At 30.6% G+C, this 24142-nt stretch overlaps 3 protein-coding genes across 4 annotated transcripts in view; 1 reads left to right on the forward strand and 2 right to left on the reverse strand.

The window, feature by feature from the left end:
* LOC113515622 (uncharacterized) overlaps positions 1-5630 on the reverse strand; it is a 122528-nt gene extending 116898 nt beyond the window's left edge. The window contains exon 1 of one of the 2 annotated variants that reach the window (XM_052893332.1): positions 5258-5630. In XM_052893332.1, the coding sequence (XP_052749292.1) occupies positions 5258-5522 (265 nt within the window). In that variant the 5' untranslated portion in view covers positions 5523-5630. The remainder of the gene's footprint in view (positions 1-5257) is intronic. The other variant, XM_052893333.1, reaches the window with a different exon arrangement.
* Positions 5631-7743: 2113 nt separating this feature from the next.
* On the reverse strand, positions 7744-10490 carry LOC128200305 (myb-like protein F). The gene is made up of 2 exons (XM_052893370.1): positions 9488-10490; positions 7744-7805 (listed from the first exon to the last, which is right to left on the reverse strand). The coding sequence occupies exons 1-2, from the start codon at positions 10488-10490 to the stop codon at positions 7744-7746; spliced, it is 1065 nt and encodes a 354-aa protein (XP_052749330.1).
* A 119-nt stretch (positions 10491-10609) lies between these two features.
* LOC128200306 (uncharacterized) lies at positions 10610-12152 on the forward strand. Its single transcript, XM_052893371.1, has 2 exons — positions 10610-10621; positions 11634-12152. Exons 1-2 carry the CDS (start codon positions 10610-10612, stop codon positions 12150-12152), a joined length of 531 nt encoding a protein of 176 aa, XP_052749331.1.
* Positions 12153-24142: the final 11990 nt, after the last annotated feature.

A 24142-nucleotide genomic window follows, 5' to 3' on the forward strand; every position in this document is an offset into this window, starting at 1 on the left:
AAATGGCGGATTATTTGATAATGGGGATTTTTGTATCAAATTCAAACTTTTTTTAAGATGGGGATTGTACTGTCAAATTGAAACTTTTTCCAATGTTAAAAGTACAAGCATGTTGTTATGTCATTCATGCGGTCATTTCATTTTGAACGCGCTTCGATTAAAGCAAATTGTCAGCGATAATTATTGCTTTGTGTTTATATTTTTAAACATATTATTCAAATCGGCTATTTCATTCAATAGATATTACGAATTTAATAATTCATAGAAATAGAAAAAATAACGCTGTCGCGTTGTACATGTTATTCGTACCTATTTTAGCGGTGCGGAAGAAGGGCAGGTGGGGGCGAGCACAACTATGAAATAGGTAGCTAGGTAGGTACAGATAAAAATGTAAAATGTTATAAAAATGTCCACCTTTGCGAAGCTGGGACGGGCCGCTAATTTCACGTAAAATAATAAAAAAAATAATTTTAATTATTCATTTATAAAATTTATAAAATTAAAGCTATCATTGGATAAATAAAATTTTCTGTATCTGTTACATAGAGTTTTTAGAATTTTCACAACTGTTTATATATAAGACGGCCTATTGGACGTAAGAGTAAAAAAACTAAACCGGAATCTATATATACTAAATAAAAATTAATTCAATAGATTTTTAATGTAAAGATTAAAGTTAGAAATGAATCTACCTTATAATATCACAATTTCACAGAAGATGTCTAGCCACTATTCTACGTAATACGTAATTAGATGTCATCGTTTTATTTTAGTACTAGCGTGAACGATCATGACCTAGAAAATATGGCACAATACACATTTGATATAACATCTACAAATATTTATCTATCTATCTTCACGCCATCTCCTTTGCGGGGTGGTTTTTAAATATTTTGATAAATAATATTATATTATATTGCTGTGTGGTTCCGGTATGGAATGTCACACCCCTTCCTTTCCTATGGGTGTTGTAAGAGGCGACTAAGGGAACTTAATCGAGGAACGGCGAAGCAACATCTCTCTTAAAACATAACCAAAGCCTAACTGCGCTTGTCAACTCACCTACCAAGCATGACAACTGCTGACAAAACCCTGCTTTATAAGAAAAGGGGGGCAGATGTTCAGCAGTAGACAGTTAACGGCTGTTACAATACTCTAATAGACATATTAACTTCCATCTAAATGAAATGGAACAAATCTCTTTTTACAACTGAACATCTTTATACTTTTCAAATTTTTATAGTAAATGTAACTGAATGTATCATAAAGACCAAAATGTAGAATAGTGTATTGTGTGAACACAATCTTCAATCAATTTCGTATTCCTTACTTAATTCAAAGTGATTTGAGTGCACACTGAACGATATGGTGTTTAAAGTAAACCCACGTACGAACTCCAGAAGAATATACTATGCAACATAGTGCAAGTGCATTGACCCGGCACAAATAAATAGCCGCCTATAGTGTAACGAATGCGTGCTTCTGATCATTCACGGAAATGTTTAGGTACATATTGTATATTTATCCTCAAAATATTTTAGTAACTTTTGTTTACAATTTTACATAATTATAAATAAGTTTTGATTTCAACAAATCATTCATAACATATACCATAAAATGTCATAAATTAAAGCTTCTTTCATAGTTTATTTAATATAGGATAAATATAATATAATTTTGAAATTACAGCACTTTCCTGAATTAATATAACATACAAGTTCCCACCTTAAAATATACTTATAATGGGCATGTCATATCCTAAATGCCTATTCAGATTAATATCTTCATCATAAAATTGTGATACATGGCCGTAGCATTAGCCGCAATAGCTGGGGGGCGGGGGGCATTGAGGGGCAATGTCCTACCTTAAAAAGCACAATGCCCTACCTAAAAATGAAAGGCCCCACGAAAACTAGACAGATTTGCTTTTTTGAAGTCATTTAATTATGTCTTCCGCCCTGCCAAAAAAACTTTTTGCCCTACCTTTAACATGGGTCCTAGCTACGGTCCTGTCGTGATATTACAATTACTTGATTGTTCAGTTTACGATGTAGATACATCGTAAACTGCTAAATATGGTAGGTGAAAACTTAGAATTCAAATTAAATAAAAATATTATAAATAAGCGATACGATTCGGACAATGATTAACATATGTGATTAATTTACAACACAGGGGGCAAACAGCATGCTCACCTGACAAGAGCTTTGATCACCCACAACACCAGCGGCATTGCAGGTGTGCTGCCGGCCTTTTAAAAAGGAATGTACTCTTTTCTTGAAGGTTATGTTGTCATTTAATGCTTGGAAATTCCAAAGAATGGTTGTGCGTGGAAGAAAAAAAGTGGAAGACCGCCACTCGTATGAAAGTTTGTGGCGGGTTGTACGGTGGTGAAAATCAGCAGCAGGTATCAATCCGAACAATTCCTCAGAAACTCCCCATGATAAATTTAGAAGATGCACAGAGATGCAACATCTCTGCGCAAGTGGATCGGACAGTAAGGCGTTGACTATTTCGAGCCGCCCGACTTTGATGCGGTCTAACGGAAAGTTGGTAGCCCACAGGTGAGAACAGTATTCCATATGCGGTGACTTGGGCTTTATATAATTTCAGGCGGTGTTCTGGCATGAAATATCGTCTCACCCTATTGAGCACTAACTTCTTGGAAGCTATCTTAGCCTTCTCCTCCAGATGACCGCAAAACTGGACGTCGCAAGATATATCAACGCCCAGAATTCCTAGACTCGACTTTTTATCAAGGGAAGTGCCCTGAAAGTGAGGAGATACGACAAACGGCGTCTTTTTTGCGGTAAACGCGCAGACAAACGACAGACATTTAATTTGAAATAAAAAAAAGTCGATAAAAGCGAGGCACGGTAGAACTAGAGACATTTAAAGAAGGATACAGATTTAGAAACAATAGAATTAAAGTAGGATTTCAGTGTACTATTAGTACTTGCTAAAATACAGTCCATTTGAGATCCATTTTATTTTGTGAAATTGCTTACAACTCTTCAAAAACCAGGTAACGAACACCTGGCATTACAACTCGGAATTCTCCGAACTGACCCGACCCAATTTTCGAGTTAAATAATTTACACGACTAAAAATTGAACCCGATGTCTACTTATACCTAATTTACACAAAACAACATATTTTGTGAACCTTTATATGTCAAAAGAAAAAACATTATATCCTAAAAAAATCTCGACGAGATTGAAAGGCCTTTTTATCATAATTTTGTGAAGATCAAGGACTGGCTAGCCTGTCCAAACTACAAATTCAGCGAACCTATTCATAATATTTGTACACATTCACGATTGTGAGACAACATATTGTAAAAATAAAAGATACGAGTAACAAATAGTTATTAAAAATTTAATATACTCGTAATACTTGCTCGTAAATCTTTCATCACAATTTGAAATTTATTTATATTTATATTTTATACCCAATACTTTATTGATGAGAAGTTAAAAATATACTGTATATAGATAGATAGAGCATTTTTACTATAAAAAAAAAAAACTATAAGAAAAACCTAAATTTACAATTCTATTAATATATTAATATATATTTATAATAAATGTGAAAATAACTAACACTTATTATCACATAACCAGGAAAAATTCAAGCAGGACTAGTATGGGAGAAGACCTTATATTTATATTGATTTGAAAAGACATTCATATTTGTTCCATTAATTATATTAAGTTTATTTTTATAATAATATAAAGTATCTTTTAAAATGTAAGTTACTTCATATTAACAAAATTAAATGTAAAAAAAAAAATATTAAACTTCGCAACAGAACCTCTGTTATATTTTCATCTATATTTCACAAGTAAAGTAGAATCGTATCACAAAAAAATATATATGGTCGTCACACAAATGTCAGTGCCTATTTCTATGTACGTTCTCTGCAAAAAATATTCCTCCTAATAACGCGGGACCTCCCGGAGACCCTCATTTACAGCAGGCAGTTTACGATGCTCCCTTCGAAATCCCACACTTATTGCTTGAAACTAAACTAGTCTCGTACGTGTACTTTACGATCACTGCTCTAAGTGAACCCTGACTCCCCACTTTTGACTGACAATATACTCCCATATATGTGTATGGGATGTTAATTTATCTTCTCAATTTAAATAGGCTGTCTATTTACTGTTCTTCAAATTTTATAATAATTGATTTAGCCTTTGAGGCGCTAAGAAGTAGAAAGAGACAAACCAATTCACTTTCACATTAATAATATTACTAAGGATTTGTAAGGATATTCTGTGATTTGTAGGATCTTATTTAATCCCAAAACTATATTATTTAACGAACATATCATAAGGATAGTTAATGTTCATTATAATGCATGCATGCAATAAACCAAAGCATAGGCGCAAACATATAAGGGAACAATATTGGATATTTTTTTCAGAAAATTATTAAAACAGAATCGCCTAGGAAGGTAAGTAAAATTATTTACTATAAATATGAGTATATCACATAGCACCGTTTAGTCCCAATATAAGCAGAGTTTGTATCTTCTTCCTAAACAACATACATATATACCGATACAAACAAACATACCTACTCATGAATACAAAAGTTTTTATTCTGCGGGGAACCAATACGGTACACAAAATTTCTTATTTGTTTAAAAAATAATGAAGCTCCCATACAAATTTCACCCTTGATTTCAAGCCCTTAAGGGATGATTTTCCAGGAATACTTTACTTATTTAGTAGCTCTCAAATTCCTGATAAAAAATTACTACTCTTATTTGTATATATTAAAAGCCTGAATATGAATTTTGAAATTTCCAAGCCTACAATTGAGGATCTTTAACCCCTTAGGAATATACTTTCATGGATTGCACTCTTTGTGATATTGGTATTAACAAAAAGATAAAACGAAAGGAAAGCTACGATGGTAATGTGGGTTAATGTATGCAGATAGCTCAAGGGAGTTCTTTTTCCAATTGAGATATACTTTTATAGTATAAGATTACCTGCACTCCCTAAAAGTTATACATAATTATAATTTTTATTTATTAATAGATATTAATGATTAGAAATTGTAATGCTGGCTTCAGTTCTAAATAAATATCTAGACTAAATCTACCTACGCATCAATAAAAGCTACAAGAATTAACCTTCTCAATTGACTTAGAGTTGTCTATGCTATTGTAGGTGTCCTAAATTCTATGACCTAAATCTCAATACGTAATTACATCAATACGAACATAATAAGTATCATTACTAACCCTTTTTTAATGGTGTAGGTTCAACAACCTTCTTAGTCTTCTTATATTTCTTTATATTACAAGTTAGTTTTTCAATAGCTTTTAATATCTTCTTGCTGACTTTGGTTATTGTTCTTCGTTTCGGATCGCTATATTTTCTCGTTCGTTGTCCGCCGCTGACTGTCTTCTCGCGGCCTGAACCCTCACTATCGTCAGTTTCCGTTGCAGACGAGTCAGAGACTGGATGGAATATATACGGGCTACTTGCGAAACAGGGTGAGTTCATTTTGAAGTCACAAAAACCATATCCTTTTGAATAGAACTTATAACGATACGATCTAAGGTAGTTTAATTTCAATGCACAAACACGACTATTCACAATGAAGTCTTGAAGAACGTTGTCAGCGACGTACTGATTAAGAAACGGGAAGCTTTAACCAGATCGCCTGTAGACCGTAACGCCACTCCTAAGGGCAAGCCCGTGGGACCTTGGCTGTCTCATTACTCCAAGGCGAGTAATTGATGGACAGCTCGCTATACACAATGACTTGGGCACTTTTGTTGCGTAGTCATTAAACATGAATAAAGACTATTGAAACAACTGCCACTTATGTCATCGAAGATAATGGTTTTTATAAAGTTTATAACAATTATTACTTCTTAGCAGTACCTAAATACAATTGGTATACAACACAATAACATAATGAATAAAATATTAAATATTTATTTCTTCTTGTAAACTTTGTCATAATTCATCGTTTGTTGTCTAATTATTTCAATCATATTAAATTCCTACAAAGATAACAGTTTACGGAATAATGAAATAAAAATTTGGCACGAATTGTTTATTGTGAGTCTACGAAATAAAATAAAATTTTGAACAGTATTAAATTTTGTTACTTCTAAACTCTTACCTAGTATATAGTCTTGACAATTTTATATAATACTAACGCGCACATTTCCGTATGCGTAGATTTTGAAAACCAATGAAATAGATTACTACTAAATAGCGTATCAAGACGAAACATACACACAATTATTAGTTAAATCTTCAGAAACGCAACTTTGAACATTCTATCTATTTTGGTGCAGTACTTTTTAAGTGATGGCGGAACAAACATAGTAACAGACCAAATTTCAAAAAATACATATATTTGTCGATCGTATTAAGACCCATTATACTTATTTTTCTTAAATATCTCCCATGTACAGATATCATCTAGCAAGATTTTTATTATATTTAGTAAGGTTAGTAAGATAAGATTGTATTATAAAGCAGGATATAAAGCAGGACTCAACAAATATCTTGTGAAAAATATCCTGAAGTAACATGTACTATAAAAGTGCAGTTGATAAAAGAAGAGAATAAAAACTTGTTAACTTTTGGCACTCATTTCTCTTTACATGCTAACACCATAATGCATAAAACCCTCACTAATATAATATTATAAATCTGAAAGTTTGTTTGTCATAAAATTTGTGCATCCTTTGTCTGTCTATTTGTAAGAAAGACAAATGCTAATCCTAGTTAATCCTGTTTACGAATTCGGGGTTAAAGCTAGAATAAAAATAAATTAATAAATTGAATGCTATCCATTTGTTTTTGTGTAACATCACGTCTGTCAAATGACTTGCTAATAGGTAGTAAATTAAGTGGATTAATATTCTCTTTATTGTTTAAGATGTTTCTTTACATTAAATTAGATTTATAATCAATGAATTAATAATTTCAATTATTTTTTAATGTAGCTAAATTACTTGATTTTTAAAAAATGACACTTCTTTACCGCTTTATTTTAAACTTCTTAGTTCTACGTATATATCACAACGCAACTATACTAAATATCCAAATGGAAAAAAAAAAAAATAAAAGGAATAAAGAGTCGAAAAAGTAATTATGCCAGTGAAGATTATTTTCTGCTCCGACGCGGATAAAATAGATATCCTCAGAGGAGGTCAATTTCCGTTACATTTCTCTTCTTAAAAACTATTAAACACAATCAAGGCTGTTACAGATATAATTAGGTTAATCTCTGGTGTAGCATTACAGGGTAAACTGCTGGCATTTTGCTCAATTACTTTTATAGTAAATGCTCCATAGAATATATTACACATAAACAAAGGTATATATTATTGGGACGCGAAAGGTATAATATATTTGTAATATAATTCATTTTAATTATATTATATTGTGTATTTATTGTACATTAAATTTGACTTTTACAGCATATCATTAAAATGAGTATTTTAGAAGATACCAGAGATTTAATATATACAAACGTCCGTCCTGAGTGCTAGCGGCCGCACATTAGTGTCTACATTGCACTTGTGTAAAACCAGGGCGGGTCGCTAGTATTATAATATAAAATATTGTATGCAGGATAGTTATCACAAATTAGAATCAATACCTTTTACTATACATGAATAAAATATAATATTTAGTTCATATGTAAAAGTGGTGTTTTAAAACGCCTGTTATTTTTAAATAGCAAAATACTTAAACGCAATCAATTTTCTCTCTGCTCAATAATGAAAAAAAGGCGCTCCCATATCAACTTTTTTTTAATGTCTGAAATATACAAAATACAATTTTAAAATTATCTATCTCCGAATTGCCTACAAAATTAATATTTTCTTATGAATTAATATGTATCAATAGTTGTAAATATATTTCATGCAATGGTTAAACGAAAGAACTAAAAATCTGCATTCAGAAGAGTATGTACGAACCTCTCAACCACCCCAACGACTCTTTAAACAAGTCTGAAACACTCGCGTACCGACTTAGTCACTTCTTCCGACTTTAAAGTAAGTGAAGTTTCCGAGAGTTGCTGTAATGATGCAAGTCACTAAAACTTACTGAATTCTATCAACGAACGTCAGTTTTTTAATGAACACTGTTCTTTATCGATATTTTGATTAAAAAATAGATAGATACACCCTTTAGAAGTTTTTATATTAATTTAGATTAAGTAATTAACTTGACAGCGTGTACTTCATCTATTTAGTTTCAAGTTCTATCGACGATGAAACTAGGATCGCATACTTAAATTATTTTAGCTTTTCAACCGATTTCAAAAAGCAGAAAATGCAAAATTTTTAAGTATTTTTTTGGTAATAATTTCGATATTCTACTTGAACTTGATTACTTTCATAGTGTTTTTTTTTTGCAATAGATAAGGTATACATACTCTTGTATTAAAACTTATATCAGACCTACCTCTATTAAAGATAAAATTATACCAACTTCTGAATAAGTGAACATTTTATATTTTTATATATTTTTATTTTGTAAATAATTTTGGTACGTCTTTCCCATTCTTTATGTTATAACATTCGATTTACTATTTCTTATATTAAGACAGCAAGTTTAACAATTTATTTTATGAGTTACGCACGTGTGAAACGTGACGAAGTAAAATCTTTGATATAAATCAGCTTCGAATCGGCACTCTCCTCTTAACGACAACGACCCACTACCCACCCTTTCTGTTCCCAATTATACGTCTTCGCTGAAAATTACGAGTAATTATGTTCTACTTAGCGACTATAAATGAACCAATATAAGGGTGAAACTAATATTATACAATATTTATTTACCTATTTTTTTTATGATAAAGGGACAAACGAGCATGCGGCTTACCTGATGGTAAATGATTATCACCGTCCATAAACAACATCTGAGAAATTATATTGCAAATTGCAATGTTGCCTTTTAAAAAGGAATATGCACTTTCTTCTCGACGAAATAAGTTAAAACATTTTGTAACCATCTAAATGCCTTCAGCAGCAGAGAATATTATAAATTTATAATTTAAAAAATAATTCTAATCGACTAACCAGAAAATAAGGAGTGGGAAGTGCTCTTTAGTTATATTTTTTCAACATATTACTGTCATGATTTCCAAAAAAAGGAAACAGGTATATATAATATTAACAGTAATAGATACATTATATATATTATTAATATTTTTGTTCTTCTATTTATTTGCTTATCACGTTGCACCGTCATTATATTTTCTATTATTCCTGTATAAGATTAACTGGTAGATAATGTCATAATTCATAAGTCCACCATTTATACTATTTAGATAATGTATTAAAGTATAAAAAATACCTAAATAAATAAATGCAATTTTCAGCTATTTTAATTAAGAATTGAAACTTGGAATATATGCAACAACCTAGAATGCAACCATCTATTTTTACTGAAAAGCTAAATAAAATAAATTAAAAATAAAATAAACTCACCTGTTTGAGAACTGCTGTAAAAATCTTCAAATGTCGATGAATATGTACTGCAATTGCCATCGTCGTACTTCTTCTTGTCAAAGCTATTATAACAATTATTTTCTTGGCGTGACGTAGTTGGTAAATATTCATTTGTTTTGCTCTCTTTTTCTTTATTTAAAATATGCTGTAACTTAGATTCGTTTCTTTCATTATTCTCTGAAGAAATATGTTTACTATCGACAGTATCTTGACAATGATTGTTAGAACCATTGAGTATTATCTTTTTAATAGTTTTCACTTCTTCAGTTTCACTAATTTTGTGTTCCGTGATAGTATGTTTTTTGATTTCTTCTTTCTTTTGAAAGTTGGTCTCACTCTGAGAATTAGGCAAAGTGAATTCGTATTCACACTTTTTATTTTCTTTTCTTAAATATTTTTCAAATGGATCACTATTTCTTTTTGATTCAAAAGGATTAAACCCTTCGCCTTTCATAGGATTTGGAAGACTTTTATCATGATACTGATTTGTTGAACCATTGTTAAGAAAATCGTTTCTCTCATTATTCGTATATTGTACCTTACTTGAATCGTAACCATTTGTAAATTTTAGGTCATTAATATTTCCTTGCGGAAGACTACTAGGACCTGAATTATATTCAATATTAAAAACTGATGACGATTTCAAATCTGAATTGATGTCATTATATGAAGATAAATTTTCATCTACTTTACTCCTATCTACTCCGGAGAAATATGCTCTATTATTTGGTAATGGCAGTTTGGAAGCACTGGTATAATTAGAAGGTAATGTAGTATAAAAAGGATTAGTTGGATGGAATTTGAGTGGTTCTTCATTAGTTGTAACCGATTTTACTAAAGTTGTAGAAGTGAGAGCCGTCGGTATGGAATTAAGTGATGATCCTACTGTTGATGCTGGTCGGTTTTGTGTTACAATTGGTGGTCTTATTGTTGCATAGACAGGTGCTTGCGGAGTTGCTCTGCCACTTTGTATCTCTGTCATCAACTGAGATGGTCCTGAAACCAAGGTGTTATATATAAATATATGTATTTTTAATAATAGATTCATTTTAGGTAAACTTAATTTGTTTCTCTAGACATGACTTCATATTAAGCTAAAATATGAAAGATAATGTAACTTCTCAACATTTATAATAACAGCTTAACTTTTTCTTAAACTTTAGAAACAATATGACAGATTTGTTGGTTATGAGGATTAGAATATTTATGCTAAAGTTCAAATATATTTAATTTGCAATTGTGGCCAAGTATAATATTCGGGTACTATAGTATTTTTATACAAATATTTTTGTTAAACGACTAATCGTTACCTACTAATAGGTAAACATTTTTATAATATTGTTCCAGGGCTTATTCATTTTACTTACTTATAGATATAATGACATTTATAACTTGAAGATTTAATATTAAATGCTGTCTATAATTAAAATATCATAATTCTGTACAAAATTAAATAAAAAAAAATTAACTCCTCAATTATAACAAACGCAAAAAATAACTTGGTAACGTCATACTCAAACTAGCGAAATATATAATGTAGTCGGAAAATGTAAACAAGTTATGACATCAATCTACAAAACTACTTTAGATTTTGATAACAATTATATACATAACTAGTGATCCAACCCAGGTTTACACAGATAAATAGACTTTTCGAAAATAATATAATGTTACTCATTGATAATGTAGCTTTCTATAGGTGAAACATTTTTAAAATCGGTAGATTAGTTTTTAAGTTTATCCATTACAAAATATATTATATATTACATTATAAAGCAAATATTAAAAAACAAATGTTTCCTCTTTATAATATAATATACAAATACTTAAACATATTACGACTTCCATCTTGATGGTTTTAAGATGTCTTTACATATTATGTGTAGTGGCATAATTTTTACAATGTTCATATGGTTATTTGTTACCAAACTTACTTTTCAACTCGGTGCTCTTGCCAATTGATCTTCTTCGCGGTGACATCTCCCTGTCTCTGGTGACAACAAAACTTAGATTACTATTTAGAAACAAAAACTAATTTTTAAGATGTAAATACCATTTTAATTACAAACTCTCCAAAAATATATTCCAAAAACAAAATACATTGAGTTTAAAATAGAAATAAGAGTTACCGGAATTAATAAAAACATTAGAATTTAAAATTGGTCACATGGAACAACAGGCGAGAGAATGCAACATAGAAATATCCAACGTACCAGAACGGCGTAACGAAAATCTTTTGGCAATCACAACTAATCTTGGTGCCGCAATAAATCAAAAAATATTATCAAGTGACATCGTATCTATACATCGAGTGCCCCACGCCTCACGGGAGGATACCCGTCCCAAAAATATTATAGTGAAATTCACCACAAAAATTTTGCGTGATAATGTACTTGCTGCATGCCGTCTCAAAAAAGGACTCAACTCTGAACAGCTATCGGTGTCTGGTTCAGTACACAAAATCTATGTAAATGAACATTTAACAGTGAAAAATAAATTATTGTTTCGTGAATGTCGTCAAAAGGCAAAAATTCAAAACTATAAATACGTGTGGGTTAAAAATAGTGTTATTTTATTACGTAAGAGTGACAACTCACCTGTCTTGGCAATCCGTACGTTACATGATGTGGTCAAAATTAAATAATACCTTTGAATGTATCATTAATGCAGTCAATGGTGTTCGTTATATAAATTTAATATATAAACATAGTATAAATTATATTATCATTATGAAATCTTTTACCAGCTGCATTGTCATTTTTGCCAATTTTTATACTTACGCCTATTATAATTTAATGTGTGTATCAGGTACTCTAAAGTATATATATTATTCGAAAATAAATAATAGTAATATATATATAGATAGATATATACCTTTTTTTATCGTTTAAAGGAAAAATATGAATAATTGTTTGTCTATTTATTATCAAAATTGTCGAGGCTTAAGGACAAAATTGCACACGTTACACATGAATATTTTATTGCATAATTACGATATTATAATATTGACTGAAACCTGGCTACATGCTGACATTCTCGATAGTGAATTTATTGATAGCCGCTATTGTTTATACCGTTGTGATAGGGATCGAATATCAACGGGGCGAAAAGACGGCGGTGGGGTGCTCGTAGCTGTGCTGCGTGGGCTCGCCGTGCTACCCTGCTTACCGCTCCCGGTTGCCGTATGCCCATCGCCAGCACCTATTATTGACTTCGTGTTGCTGGAGATACGCTTATGCGGCGGTATTACTAGCCTACTGAGCGCTGTTTACATTCCACCAAATCAGCATGTAGATATATACTCCTCATACACAGAATACATTGAACATATAGTATATGAACGTAACATCCAAACATACTGCATAGTTGGTGATTACAATTCATCTACACTTGACTGGCATTCTAATGGACTACATCTACAACCAGTTCTTACAAGTAGATCTACTTTAATAGACAAAAAACTGGCATCCTTTAGTACTGAAATGAACTGTATTCAGTTGAACACTGTAAGAAATAAAAATAACAAATTATTAGACCTTGTTTTAACTAATATAGTAGACTGTAAATTGTTGCCTGCGCCAGTCTCTCTTATTCCGGTAGACGAATACCATCCACCTTTTTACTTTCTTGTCCCTGTCAACTTTAATTTAAAGTGTATACCTTCTAAAATTAAAACTTATTATTTCTTTAAAGGCGCTAATTATTCATTAATAAATGAAGAATTGTCTAAAGTAGATTGGGATGATTTATTTAAAGATAAATCGGCTGAATCTGCCGTTAATAGTTTTTATGAAGTTATTTATGGGTTAATAAAAAAACATGTTCCAGTTAAATTCACAAAATCGTCTCGCTTTCCGCCTTGGTTTACATCTTCTTTAATACATATTTTCAAAAATAAAAATCAGGCGTGGATTAGATGGAAGAAGTATGGAAATAGGTCAGACTATGAAATTTTTTCTTTATATAGAGAACGTTTTAAAAAGGAATCACAAAAATGTTATAGAGAGTATATTTGTAGGGTAGAAAGTAGTATTAAGGATAATATAAAATTTTTTTGGTCATTTGTTTCTAATCATAAAAATATTGATGACATTCCTAACTCGGTTTACTATAAAAATAAAGTAACTGATGAGCCACATGAAGTATGTAGCTTATTTTCAGATTTTTTTCATTCCGTCTTTGAACCTTCATCTGTTACAGAAGATTTTAATATGGACAATATTAATTTCGAATCTAATTATAGTAATGATACATTAATACACAATATAACATTTACATATGGACAGATTTCCAAAGAACTTAAATTGCTTGATGCATCGAAGGGTACTGGCACTGATAATATTCCAGCAATTTTTTTAAAATTTACTGCTAGTACTATATGCAAGCCCTTACATTATCTATTTAATAAATGTCTACACGAAGGTGTATGCCCAACTATTTGGAAGTCAGCACGTGTAGTGCCAATTCATAAGGGTGGTTGTAAAAGAAATATTGAAAATTATCGCCCAATTTCAATCTTGCCGGCTCTATCAAAACTTCTTGAGAGACTAGTTCATAATATTATCTATCCGATCATACATAATAATATTATTCCCCAGCAACATGGTTTTGTAGAACGTCGTTCTACAAGTACAAACTTACTATTATATACGAGTTATCTATTTGACACACTAGACAAAAACAAACAGACAGACAGTGTATATACAGATTTCCGGAAAGCTTTTGATACAATAGATCATAAACGTCTTTTAGAAAAAATTGCGTATAACGGTATACGAGGCAATCTTTGGCGATGGTTTAAATCATATATCATAAACAGAACCCAGAAAGTTATTATTAATGGTTACGAATCTAATAATGTATCTATAAGTTCAGGAGTGCCGCAAGGATCAATTCTAGGGCCCCTACTATTTATTATATTTATAAATGATATTTACACATGTTTTAATTTTTGTAAAATTTTATTATATGCAGACGATCTTAAAATTTATCATATAATCGACACTCCTAACGATCATATACTTTTTCAAGAAGATTTAAACCGTTTCACTGCATACTGTAAAATTAATAAATTAACTCTCAGTTTGCATAAATGCAAAACTATAACCTTCACAAGGAAACGAAATATTAGTAATTTTTCATATACATTATGCAATTGTGTCCTTGATAATGTACAAACAATTAAAGATTTAGGTCTTACATTGGATACTAGACTTGTGCTTGATACACATATTGATAATATTGTTGCTAAGGCATACAGAATGTATGGTTTTGTAATGAGATGTACGAATAACTTTAAGAAACCCACTACTTATTTATATTTATATAAAAACCTTATTCGATCTCAATTGGAATATGCTGTAACTATATGGAATCCTATTTATAAGTTTTACTGTGATAAAATTGAAATGGTACAGAAAAAATTTTTGCGACGTTTACAATATAAATTTTCTCATAACCGTCGTTCATATGACCAATTATTGTATAAATATAATTTGCAAGACTTAAAATCAAGGCGCATACAACTAGAGATTATGATTCTGTATGATATTATTCAGGGTAAATATGACTGTATTTCATTAACAAATCAGATAAATTATAAAGTTCCAGTGCGTGCACAAATGAGAAATTCACGAAGACAAGAATTGTTTGCAATTAACAGATACCGTACCAATTCCGGTATTCGTTCACCCATAAATAGAATTTTGAAATTATATAATGACAAATTTTATAATATTGATATATTTGCTACTAAACCATTAACTTTCAAAAAAATGGTAGCTAAACAATTAGTAACCTCCTCCCTCTCTCAGGAATTCAGTAATGCGTGCACATAATTAATAAATTATAAAATACATGTGTATAGTTAAATAATTTTTTTTTTTTTTGTTGGTTGTTTTGCATAATTTGTATGTAGATTTGTCAATTTAGATGTAGTTGTGTCAATGTTATTTATAATTTAACTTAATTAATAGATGTAATGGTCAGCTCCACTTCTCGGCAATATTTGCATGTTTATATACTTTCTTTCTTTATATAGCAATCTGTAGTTAACGTTGTTGGTAGTACTATTAATCACATTTAAATGTAATCTTATTATAATTATATATTGTATTACTGTTTGTTAACTTTAATAAAATAAAAAAAAAAAAAAAAAAAAAAAAAAAAAAAAATATTTGCTATGAATCTAGGACAGATTCCTAGAAAAGTTGTAAATTACTATATTACTAAAAATATGTATCCGTTAACACACGCATGAGAAAGAACAAGAAACCAGATGTCGTCTTGTTCATAGGCATAAAAGCGATCCTGTATATATCGACAGATTTCATTATCATTTACATATTTAGTTATCTAGCGATAGTGAGCGTATAATAATTTCTAGAGACCAGAAAGAGAGACTTTAAATAACAATATTTATTCAGACCTCTATCTGCACCTGTTGGTGACAGATCTCCATTTATACAAATTTACCTTTTTAGATTATATATTTTTCTATATGAAAAAAAAAACTAGCAAGTCTCTTATCATATTTAATTATAACCGCTGCCCTTTCCTCCTACGCACACTTAATATCACTTATTACTGATCAAAGTAAGTTTGACTAATATTTGCCATAAAATAGTTACATTAGCATAGCTGTGTTTCGATTTGTATAATTTTAAAACAAACATGAAAACAATTTTCTACATGAATTACGATTGGAATATTATACCACTATTGAAGCAATATATACTATGTAGACCTACCTCAATGTGTACAACAAGGGTTATTATTATCTAACCGGATGATAAGCGAGCATCAAAGCCTATGCATACATGCAATATCAGAACCATCACTCGCACATAATCGATCCTTATCGGCAATTGAGGTAGGTCCACTTAGTATATTATATATTACTTTAATCGTAAATCATGCAGAAAATTGTCGATTGAAAATATTTTGATACAATAATAGGAAGTCATAAAAATAGGCGATCTATTTTGGTACAAGCTACTATTATTTGTAATTACATCATGATGTAATCAAGAGACTATATTAATATGAGACCACATGATAAAGCTTAAGAAAATAAAATAACAAACAAACAGATCGCTGAATTCCTATTGAATCAGAAACTAGTCGGACAGCTCCAAATATAATATGTGAGTATAAAATTCGGAGACGTTCGGGAATATACGATTATTTGTATAATATAATTACAACACAAACTACTCTTCTGATGGAAAGTCAGTCCCACTATCCAGTGCTAAGCCTCAGCATGGACAATACAGATTAGGTTTCGAATTGCCTATCTAGATGAGTTCCACTAAACTATTACCTCTAGATTTTGACTGTAATAATAGGTTTTAAAATTAGTTATTGCTAAAGTCCATGTGTTTTTTAAAGGATAATATAAATAAATAATAATAATTGTGATTCCGGTATACTGTTGCAAGGGAAACCGCATATATAGATAAATATCCTATTTATTTACATACTACAAAATACGAGCATTGAATAGTTAAATAAAAAATACAACAATACAATTATTAAGCATATCATTGCAATATCATATTGTTACAAAAAGATTGTAAAAATACTTTAAAAACTTTTAACTTACTCTAAATCTAATTAAAAATTAAAATTTTCTAGCTTTTTTTTTTGTTAAAGAAATCCGGGCAGTATCAGAAAATGTAGCTGTATACGGAAACGTCCATTTGGTTAAGTCATGTAGAGACTAAGTGCTTCAATTTGCGCCCTGACTAATCTGCAGATAGCCTTATGTTCAATTCTCTTGCAAAACGACAAAGAGTTATCGAATTCATACCATGCCTACGAGTACATATACCTAACAGATTAATGGACTCTAGTAAGAAGCACTTAGTGTGTGAACGTGCCCGCGCCAGTGCTATTGATCGCAAATTGTTAAAGTGTATAGTTTCCTTGATCTACATTTAAAATTTTATCTTACTAATTTAATGAAATTGTATCAAGACGAAGTCTGTACAAAAGAGATATTTAAAAAATAATACGGGGAATCTTAATAAGACTAATAAATGCCAAACAATAATTTTCAGAAACTTTATGTATCTGTCTATCTGTATATTTGTCACAGCATCACGCAAAAACTGTTGCATTAAATTGGATGGGATTATTACCGTTGTATTTCTGAAGGTTTTACTTAAAATCTTGTATATGTTTTATAGTGATACGTCATCTAAAAGTATACAATTTCTTTGATTTTTCTACTTATAAAATCCGCATGTGCAAAGTAACGGGTATAAAACTAGTTTTTAAATAAATCTGAATAGTTTGATTCATACATCTGTCAGTTTTTCTATGTTCTTCACTATCTCTGTATCTTTTTTTTTCAAATTTTAAATAATTATGATTGTAGTACGATATTTAATAAATTGCTTAAAATGTTAATTATTGTTTATTTAAATTAAAAAGTTGAACTAAATTACCCAAATTAATATTTTTATATGTACTTACTCATTGAGACCAAGTCGAAGTACTGGACCGGCCGATCTGAGCATAGCGTGAGCATCAGCATTGTTCATACCCCGAGTAGACTTGCCATTAATTGATGATATCACGTCGCCCTCGCGTATACCGCTTAGTGATGCCTTCCGCCCCGGATTTACCTGAAATAATTAAAAAATAACATTACGATCAATGTAAATAACATAAGGAAGAAGTAAATTGAATAACTAAAAAATACTGATGTTTTTTCATAACAAATTATGTCATTGTTAGTGTTTAACATAACCATTAAATTTTAGATTTTATTATAAGGAATGAAGGCAAATTAGCTTACGGCTTACATGATAGTAAATGACCACCCATGAACATTAGAAATTGAAAAAGTTAAAAAAGCATTAATTGTAATAATTATTTCATGCCAAGAGCAAATGGATTCGTTATTCGGCAGATAATATAAAATAAATTGTATTTCATATAATGTCTTTTGGAAAAATTCTATCTTTGAAAGTCTCCATGGCTAATTTATTTAAGCTTCAAGTTTTTCATAGAAATAATAAAACTATGTTCCACCTAAGATCTAACGGTGATGATAGTTTATAGACCAAATGTATTACAGACAAAATAAATATTATTACCACTCATAGCATACCGTGTGAACATACTGTAAGAACATTTTATGTAAGAGAATAAAGTAGCTATATTACAACGCAATTCCGAAGCATCATTACCACTAATAGATAATTTTTAAAATAGTAACAGGAAATTCCCGCAGGCACTTGCGGTTTTTTTTAAATTCTCATACTGATGATGGATGGGTGGATGTTTGTTGCTCTTTCACACAAAAATTACTGAAAGAAGTTGATTGAAATTTGGTACACGGATAAGCTATATCTTACCATATAGGTTTTTGTATATACTGCTTCATGCGAATGAAGCATTGGGATACAGCTAATATAAATCTATATTTATAAAATGAGATTAAAAAAAAGAGTTCCACGGTGAGCTTTTTTCTAGATAGTATAATATAAAAAGTTAATATAAAAAATTAAGTAATTGGTCTCAAGGATAATACCTATGTTAATGGATAAAACTCTAGATGACTTTATGCTCACTACACCTGATATAAGATCAAATACTGTATTTATTCTCATTAATACTTTAGCCTTATAGGTACGTATACTTTCGTAGAGTTGAAAACTCTGTTTTGAGTTATTTTTTTAGTTTTCATGCATTTTATAAAAATAAATTTATTAAAAAGATCCTAGTAACAATTTAGTACTTAATTGTAAAAGTATTAAATAAAATGTTTATTCATAAATTAGTAAGATGAACATAAGTTACTGTATGTATTATTTAATTATTGAAGGGAATAAATGGAAATAAAAGAACTTATTGCAGTTTACATTTAGTGTAAATTTAGGTTTAATTAAAAAAAATGTGATTAAACATTTATACTTTTTTTATAACTGTTTCTTATATAATTACTTATTCTGTAATTAACCGATTTCAATAATAATCATTCACATAATTAGTATCCAGTGTTTCCATGTTGTTTGAAATCGTACTGCAACATCTATATATACGCAAACAAGTGCAAAAGTTTATTTGAGTTACAGACCGCATTTGGTTCCCGTCGCCTCGCCGCCGGTGAACAAAACTTCAACATGTTTCCTTCCGGCACACCCTGGCCGCCCACCCCGACACCCAAGCCCACCCTCACACACACACAAACACCCCTTAAAATGTCCGTCAAATGTTAAGTAAGGTCGCTGGCATTGTTTATAATTTCACAAAACGCCTTATTACCTACCACACGTGGAATCCACACAATTACGACCAACAACAAAAACATAAATCTACAAATATTATGTTATTAGTATGATTGAGCAAAAAGTTAATAACTTAACAAGCTTAAGACAACACAAATCGCTGTTCCGAATGACATAATTAAGGTTAACAATAGAACATGGAAAGCGCGTCTCGAGCGTCTTATACAGTTGACCCAAGAAAGCCAAAGGCGATACTAAGGTGGGCACGCAATGTCACAGCCAATTTCATCGAAACATTATATGGGCATTAAACGAAAATGCATGCGCCGTGAGGGTCTGACAACACACGCCTATTGTTACGTCGGCGACGGGGCTCATCACTCGCTTCGAATATTAATCCAGTTGGAAGCAAATCGAAGTCGTTGGACTACCACCGTACACGTCTCCTGAGTCGACAAGTTATCAGCTTGATACATCCTTAATAGGCCAATGACACCCACATAGTATGGAAATTATGTATTATTAACGTAATGTGTTATGTTAAATTTTATATTTACATTAGAATGTGCGATTTTTTTTCTACGGATTCATAACCATCTGTTTCCGTAACGTACGGAACGTTAAAATTCATTTTTAAAAGCTTATATTTAAAAATATTATCTTTAAAGTAGTAATGAAATAAATAACGTCATACGACATGTACTTCAAAATTGACGATTTCTATGATTACCTCCCTGCTAATTTATATTTTAACATTTTAGTCCAATATTCTTTTACTACTATACTTTCTTTTACTACTATGGTGGCAAACAAACGTATACCTTAATTATGTTATTAAAACAAACCTGATCACAATCCTTTAAGCCGATTTCCAAAGAAAGCGGTTAATATTTTTTTGGTTGACGCAACGTGTGGTCTAAACGGCTTAATGGATAAATGAATTATGGACCGACAATCTTCCTATAATAAATATTAATATAATAAATTTGTAACTAGATAATGTCCGTATACATATAACTGTATAATGTACTTGACGAATCGTTAAACTGTCAAAAGGTAATAAATTAAAATAAACGAACTCATTACATTTATAATACGATAAATATCTAATTTATGAATCTTATGACAACCCTGATGAAATAACCGGAGCGTAAAAGCAATAAGTAGTTTACAATACAAAACTCAAAAATATTATTAGTAATGATAAGAGTGCCACAAGATCATTATCAAAACACTAGTGAAGATAAATTGCCAGATTGGCTATTTCTTTCGCAATTTTGGGTAAAAAATTTTGTTTGCGAAATTGTTGATGAAAATAAAAAATTATATGTAACAACCCTGAGTGACAATTGATGATAATTTAAGTGAGTAAAAGATTATAAAAATACCTACCTAATAAATATTTTGTTTAATTACAGTTTTGACTCGTAACTTCGCTCCTAATCGAGACATTTTGATACATAGACCAGGATAAAAAACGCCTATATCTACTAACGTAACTACTATACGTAAACAGTTCAAATTTAATGACACAAGCTCATAAAGAATTCAAAATAACACAAAAGTTATCATATGACTTTAGATCTAGACAAACGAATCCAGATGGACTAAAATAATAATTTAAACCCTGTTTATCTATAGTACATAGGTTTATCTTTCATCACTAATATGAAAAAGAAAATTAATAGTAGATAGTACCGTTATTTGATTGATTTACTACGAAATAACTTTGTTACCAAGAACAGAGTTAGGAACAAATTAATAACAAATGGTTAGCCATTTGTTATTAGTTTGTTCTCAACTTTTATATTTTTATGTTTTCTTTGTAATATTTCTCTTAATACTCGAAATGTAATAAATAATACTGGTTTGTAACTCAATATCTAAGAATTAAACTAAACTATATAAGGATGTCCTCTGTGAGATATTTCACTTACATTAAAACAGAGAAAAGATCACGCAAAAAACCCCCACAAGAGTCACATCTTCCGATGTGCTGTAATTAATGCACAAGTTGTTAACAGTGTCTTGTTAGTGTAATTGGATCACGAGAGAAGTCTCACTAGACACTAGACGTCTTCACTCGTTTAAAACTTTAACATTATGCACATAATTTTATTCATAATGCGTATAATACCAAAAAGAGTTAAGCAGAGGTGGCTTTGATTATGTCAACAACCATGATGAATGTTTAGCATCCGGGCACCCATTTTTATGGCGCATAAATAACCAACGTGTAAAATGGCTGTAATTCGTAGTTGTAAAAGGAAATTGCTTTTTAACACTTAAATATGTGTTCTATAGTAATATCCTACTAACAATTGGGAAAGTATTTAAAAATGTTTCAATGTTTGTTATTCAAATCACGTTAAATCAGCAGAACAAATTTGAATAAAATTTGGTACATAGATGGTCAATGTCCTGAATTAATACATAATAGACTTTTTATTCTAATTTCAATGTAAATAAAGTTACGGATTATACGTAATCTTACTAATGTTAAATGGGAAAATTTGTAAATATATGGTTTATGCTTTTAGATTTACAATAGCTGAATAAATTTGAACGAATTTTGGTAAACAGTTCGCCACTATGTTACATTAACACGTGTTTTTATTCTAATTCATGTCGACAAAGCCACAGATTGCAGCTAATATTATTTCTTCATTAGTAAATATCAATAAAGAGTCAACACTACTTTTCGTTCCCAGAATATTATAAAAAGCGAGAAATTAAATATAATAGACGAAAGAAGAAACCATAAACCATCAAGAAGCCTGCTCAGCGTAGTAATATCAGAGTACATATATCTAACTAATAATAGTAGCATTAGACTAATATTATCCTTTATAAGAAGAGATCGATACCTACAATGTGATGTAAATTAATTTTTATGATATTCAAAATAAGAAGTAGACCTTAGTGTTTTTAATTTTAATGATTGTATTCGTGTTTGCATTATCAATTAAGCAATACTAAAGAATTAAAGTGGTTGATCATTGCCATCCTTCTCGTAATAACATACGACATAGAGACGTGAACATTGAATGCTAAAATTTACAGTATGCTCACACTGAGCATAGTGTTCTCTGAGCGATCGAATTCTAAATGAGGTAGGGAAATAGTGGCGGGTAGGCATAGTCGATAAAAATAGCAGGCTGAAGTATCAGTGGGCTGGTCATCATATAACAATGTTGTGGAATGGAGACTCCGTCTGAGTAAGCGTGGAATGGACACTCTTCCAGTTGGATGGTGTGTCAAATAAAGCACTGAAATTGATAGGATGAATAAAGATTTAATTTATTTATTATTTATTTACTTTTTCATTATTTATTTTTTATTAAATCTTTTAATGTGTCCAATGTAAATTATGTAAAATAAAGATTTTACAATAACAACAACGACAATTAAGACAGTAAATTTAGTCCATTTATAATCTAACAGTAAACAGCCATGCGCTGATAACGATGTTGGGAATGAGACTGTTTAATGGACAGGCAGATATGGGATTAACAAAATAATACCTTAATAAAGATTCATATTTATCCTTTTGAATTTACTCTAGAAAAAAATATATTTACAAAGTTTCAATTCAGTTTTGTTTTAAAGTGATAATTGGATATCATAGACCCAAATCGCGCTAATGCACAAACACAGTGATGTGCGATAGGATAAATCTTGTAATTCCATTGTATAGGGAGCTTTGTAAATTCGCCAAGATAATTAGAGCCATTCTTCCTCCTCTTGACAAAGCAATAAAGATAAAGCGAGGGTTATATACCGAACTATCGAGGTTCAACCATGATTGGGCAGTTATAACTAAGTAATGTTGATATGCGGGACACGTAAGCCGCGTGACTCCGCGACGCACGTGCGTCGCTTGCACGATCCACCTCCTATCTACTTGAATCCTACGCTATGCTCAATTTATCCTACTTATTTTGGGACATTCTCTGTACGTTTATCATTTTGTACTGTATACGCAGCCTCGAGCATTAAAAACAAAAACTAATGGATTCGAAGAAATTCGATATTTACGAAACCAGTCTTTAATTTTTAAAACATTTTTACGGGACTTTTTCTTTGTATTTGTAAGATGATATAAAGATATACTCGGATTGAGCAAATATTTAAATTTATTTTCATGACTTATTGCGATGCCATCTCATATAAAAAGTATCTACATTTTTATTAGTGACATACCTGAGTTTTGTTCTTGTCGACTTTAAATCCAAAAAAAATTTACATGTGTAGGAAACGAAAAACAAGAAATGCTCAAAATATTTTACTATTATTACTGCTTCTTTTTCATGTACCTTCCCATTACTCTCCGTCAGCTTCGTGAATTCATCTTATTTGGTTACCCGTTGGTATACCTACTATATTTTGTTATTAT

The sequence above is a fragment of the Galleria mellonella genome, unplaced genomic scaffold, assembly GCF_026898425.1.
Source record: "Galleria mellonella isolate WM207_F2 unplaced genomic scaffold, CSIRO_AGI_GalMel_v1 utg173, whole genome shotgun sequence".
Lineage (NCBI taxonomy): Eukaryota > Metazoa > Arthropoda > Insecta > Lepidoptera > Pyralidae > Galleria > Galleria mellonella.

Bases quoted from the DNA above. Each gene is read 5' to 3' on its own strand.
- LOC128200305 (XM_052893370.1), bottom strand. From the start codon at position 10,490: ATGACAGAGATACAAAGTGGCAGAGCAACTCCGCAAGCACCTGTCTAT. The intron at 7,806-9,487 runs GTGAGTTTATTT...TGTATATTTCAG, and splicing joins TTACAGCAGTTCTCAAACAG to ACATTAAAAAAAAGTTGATA.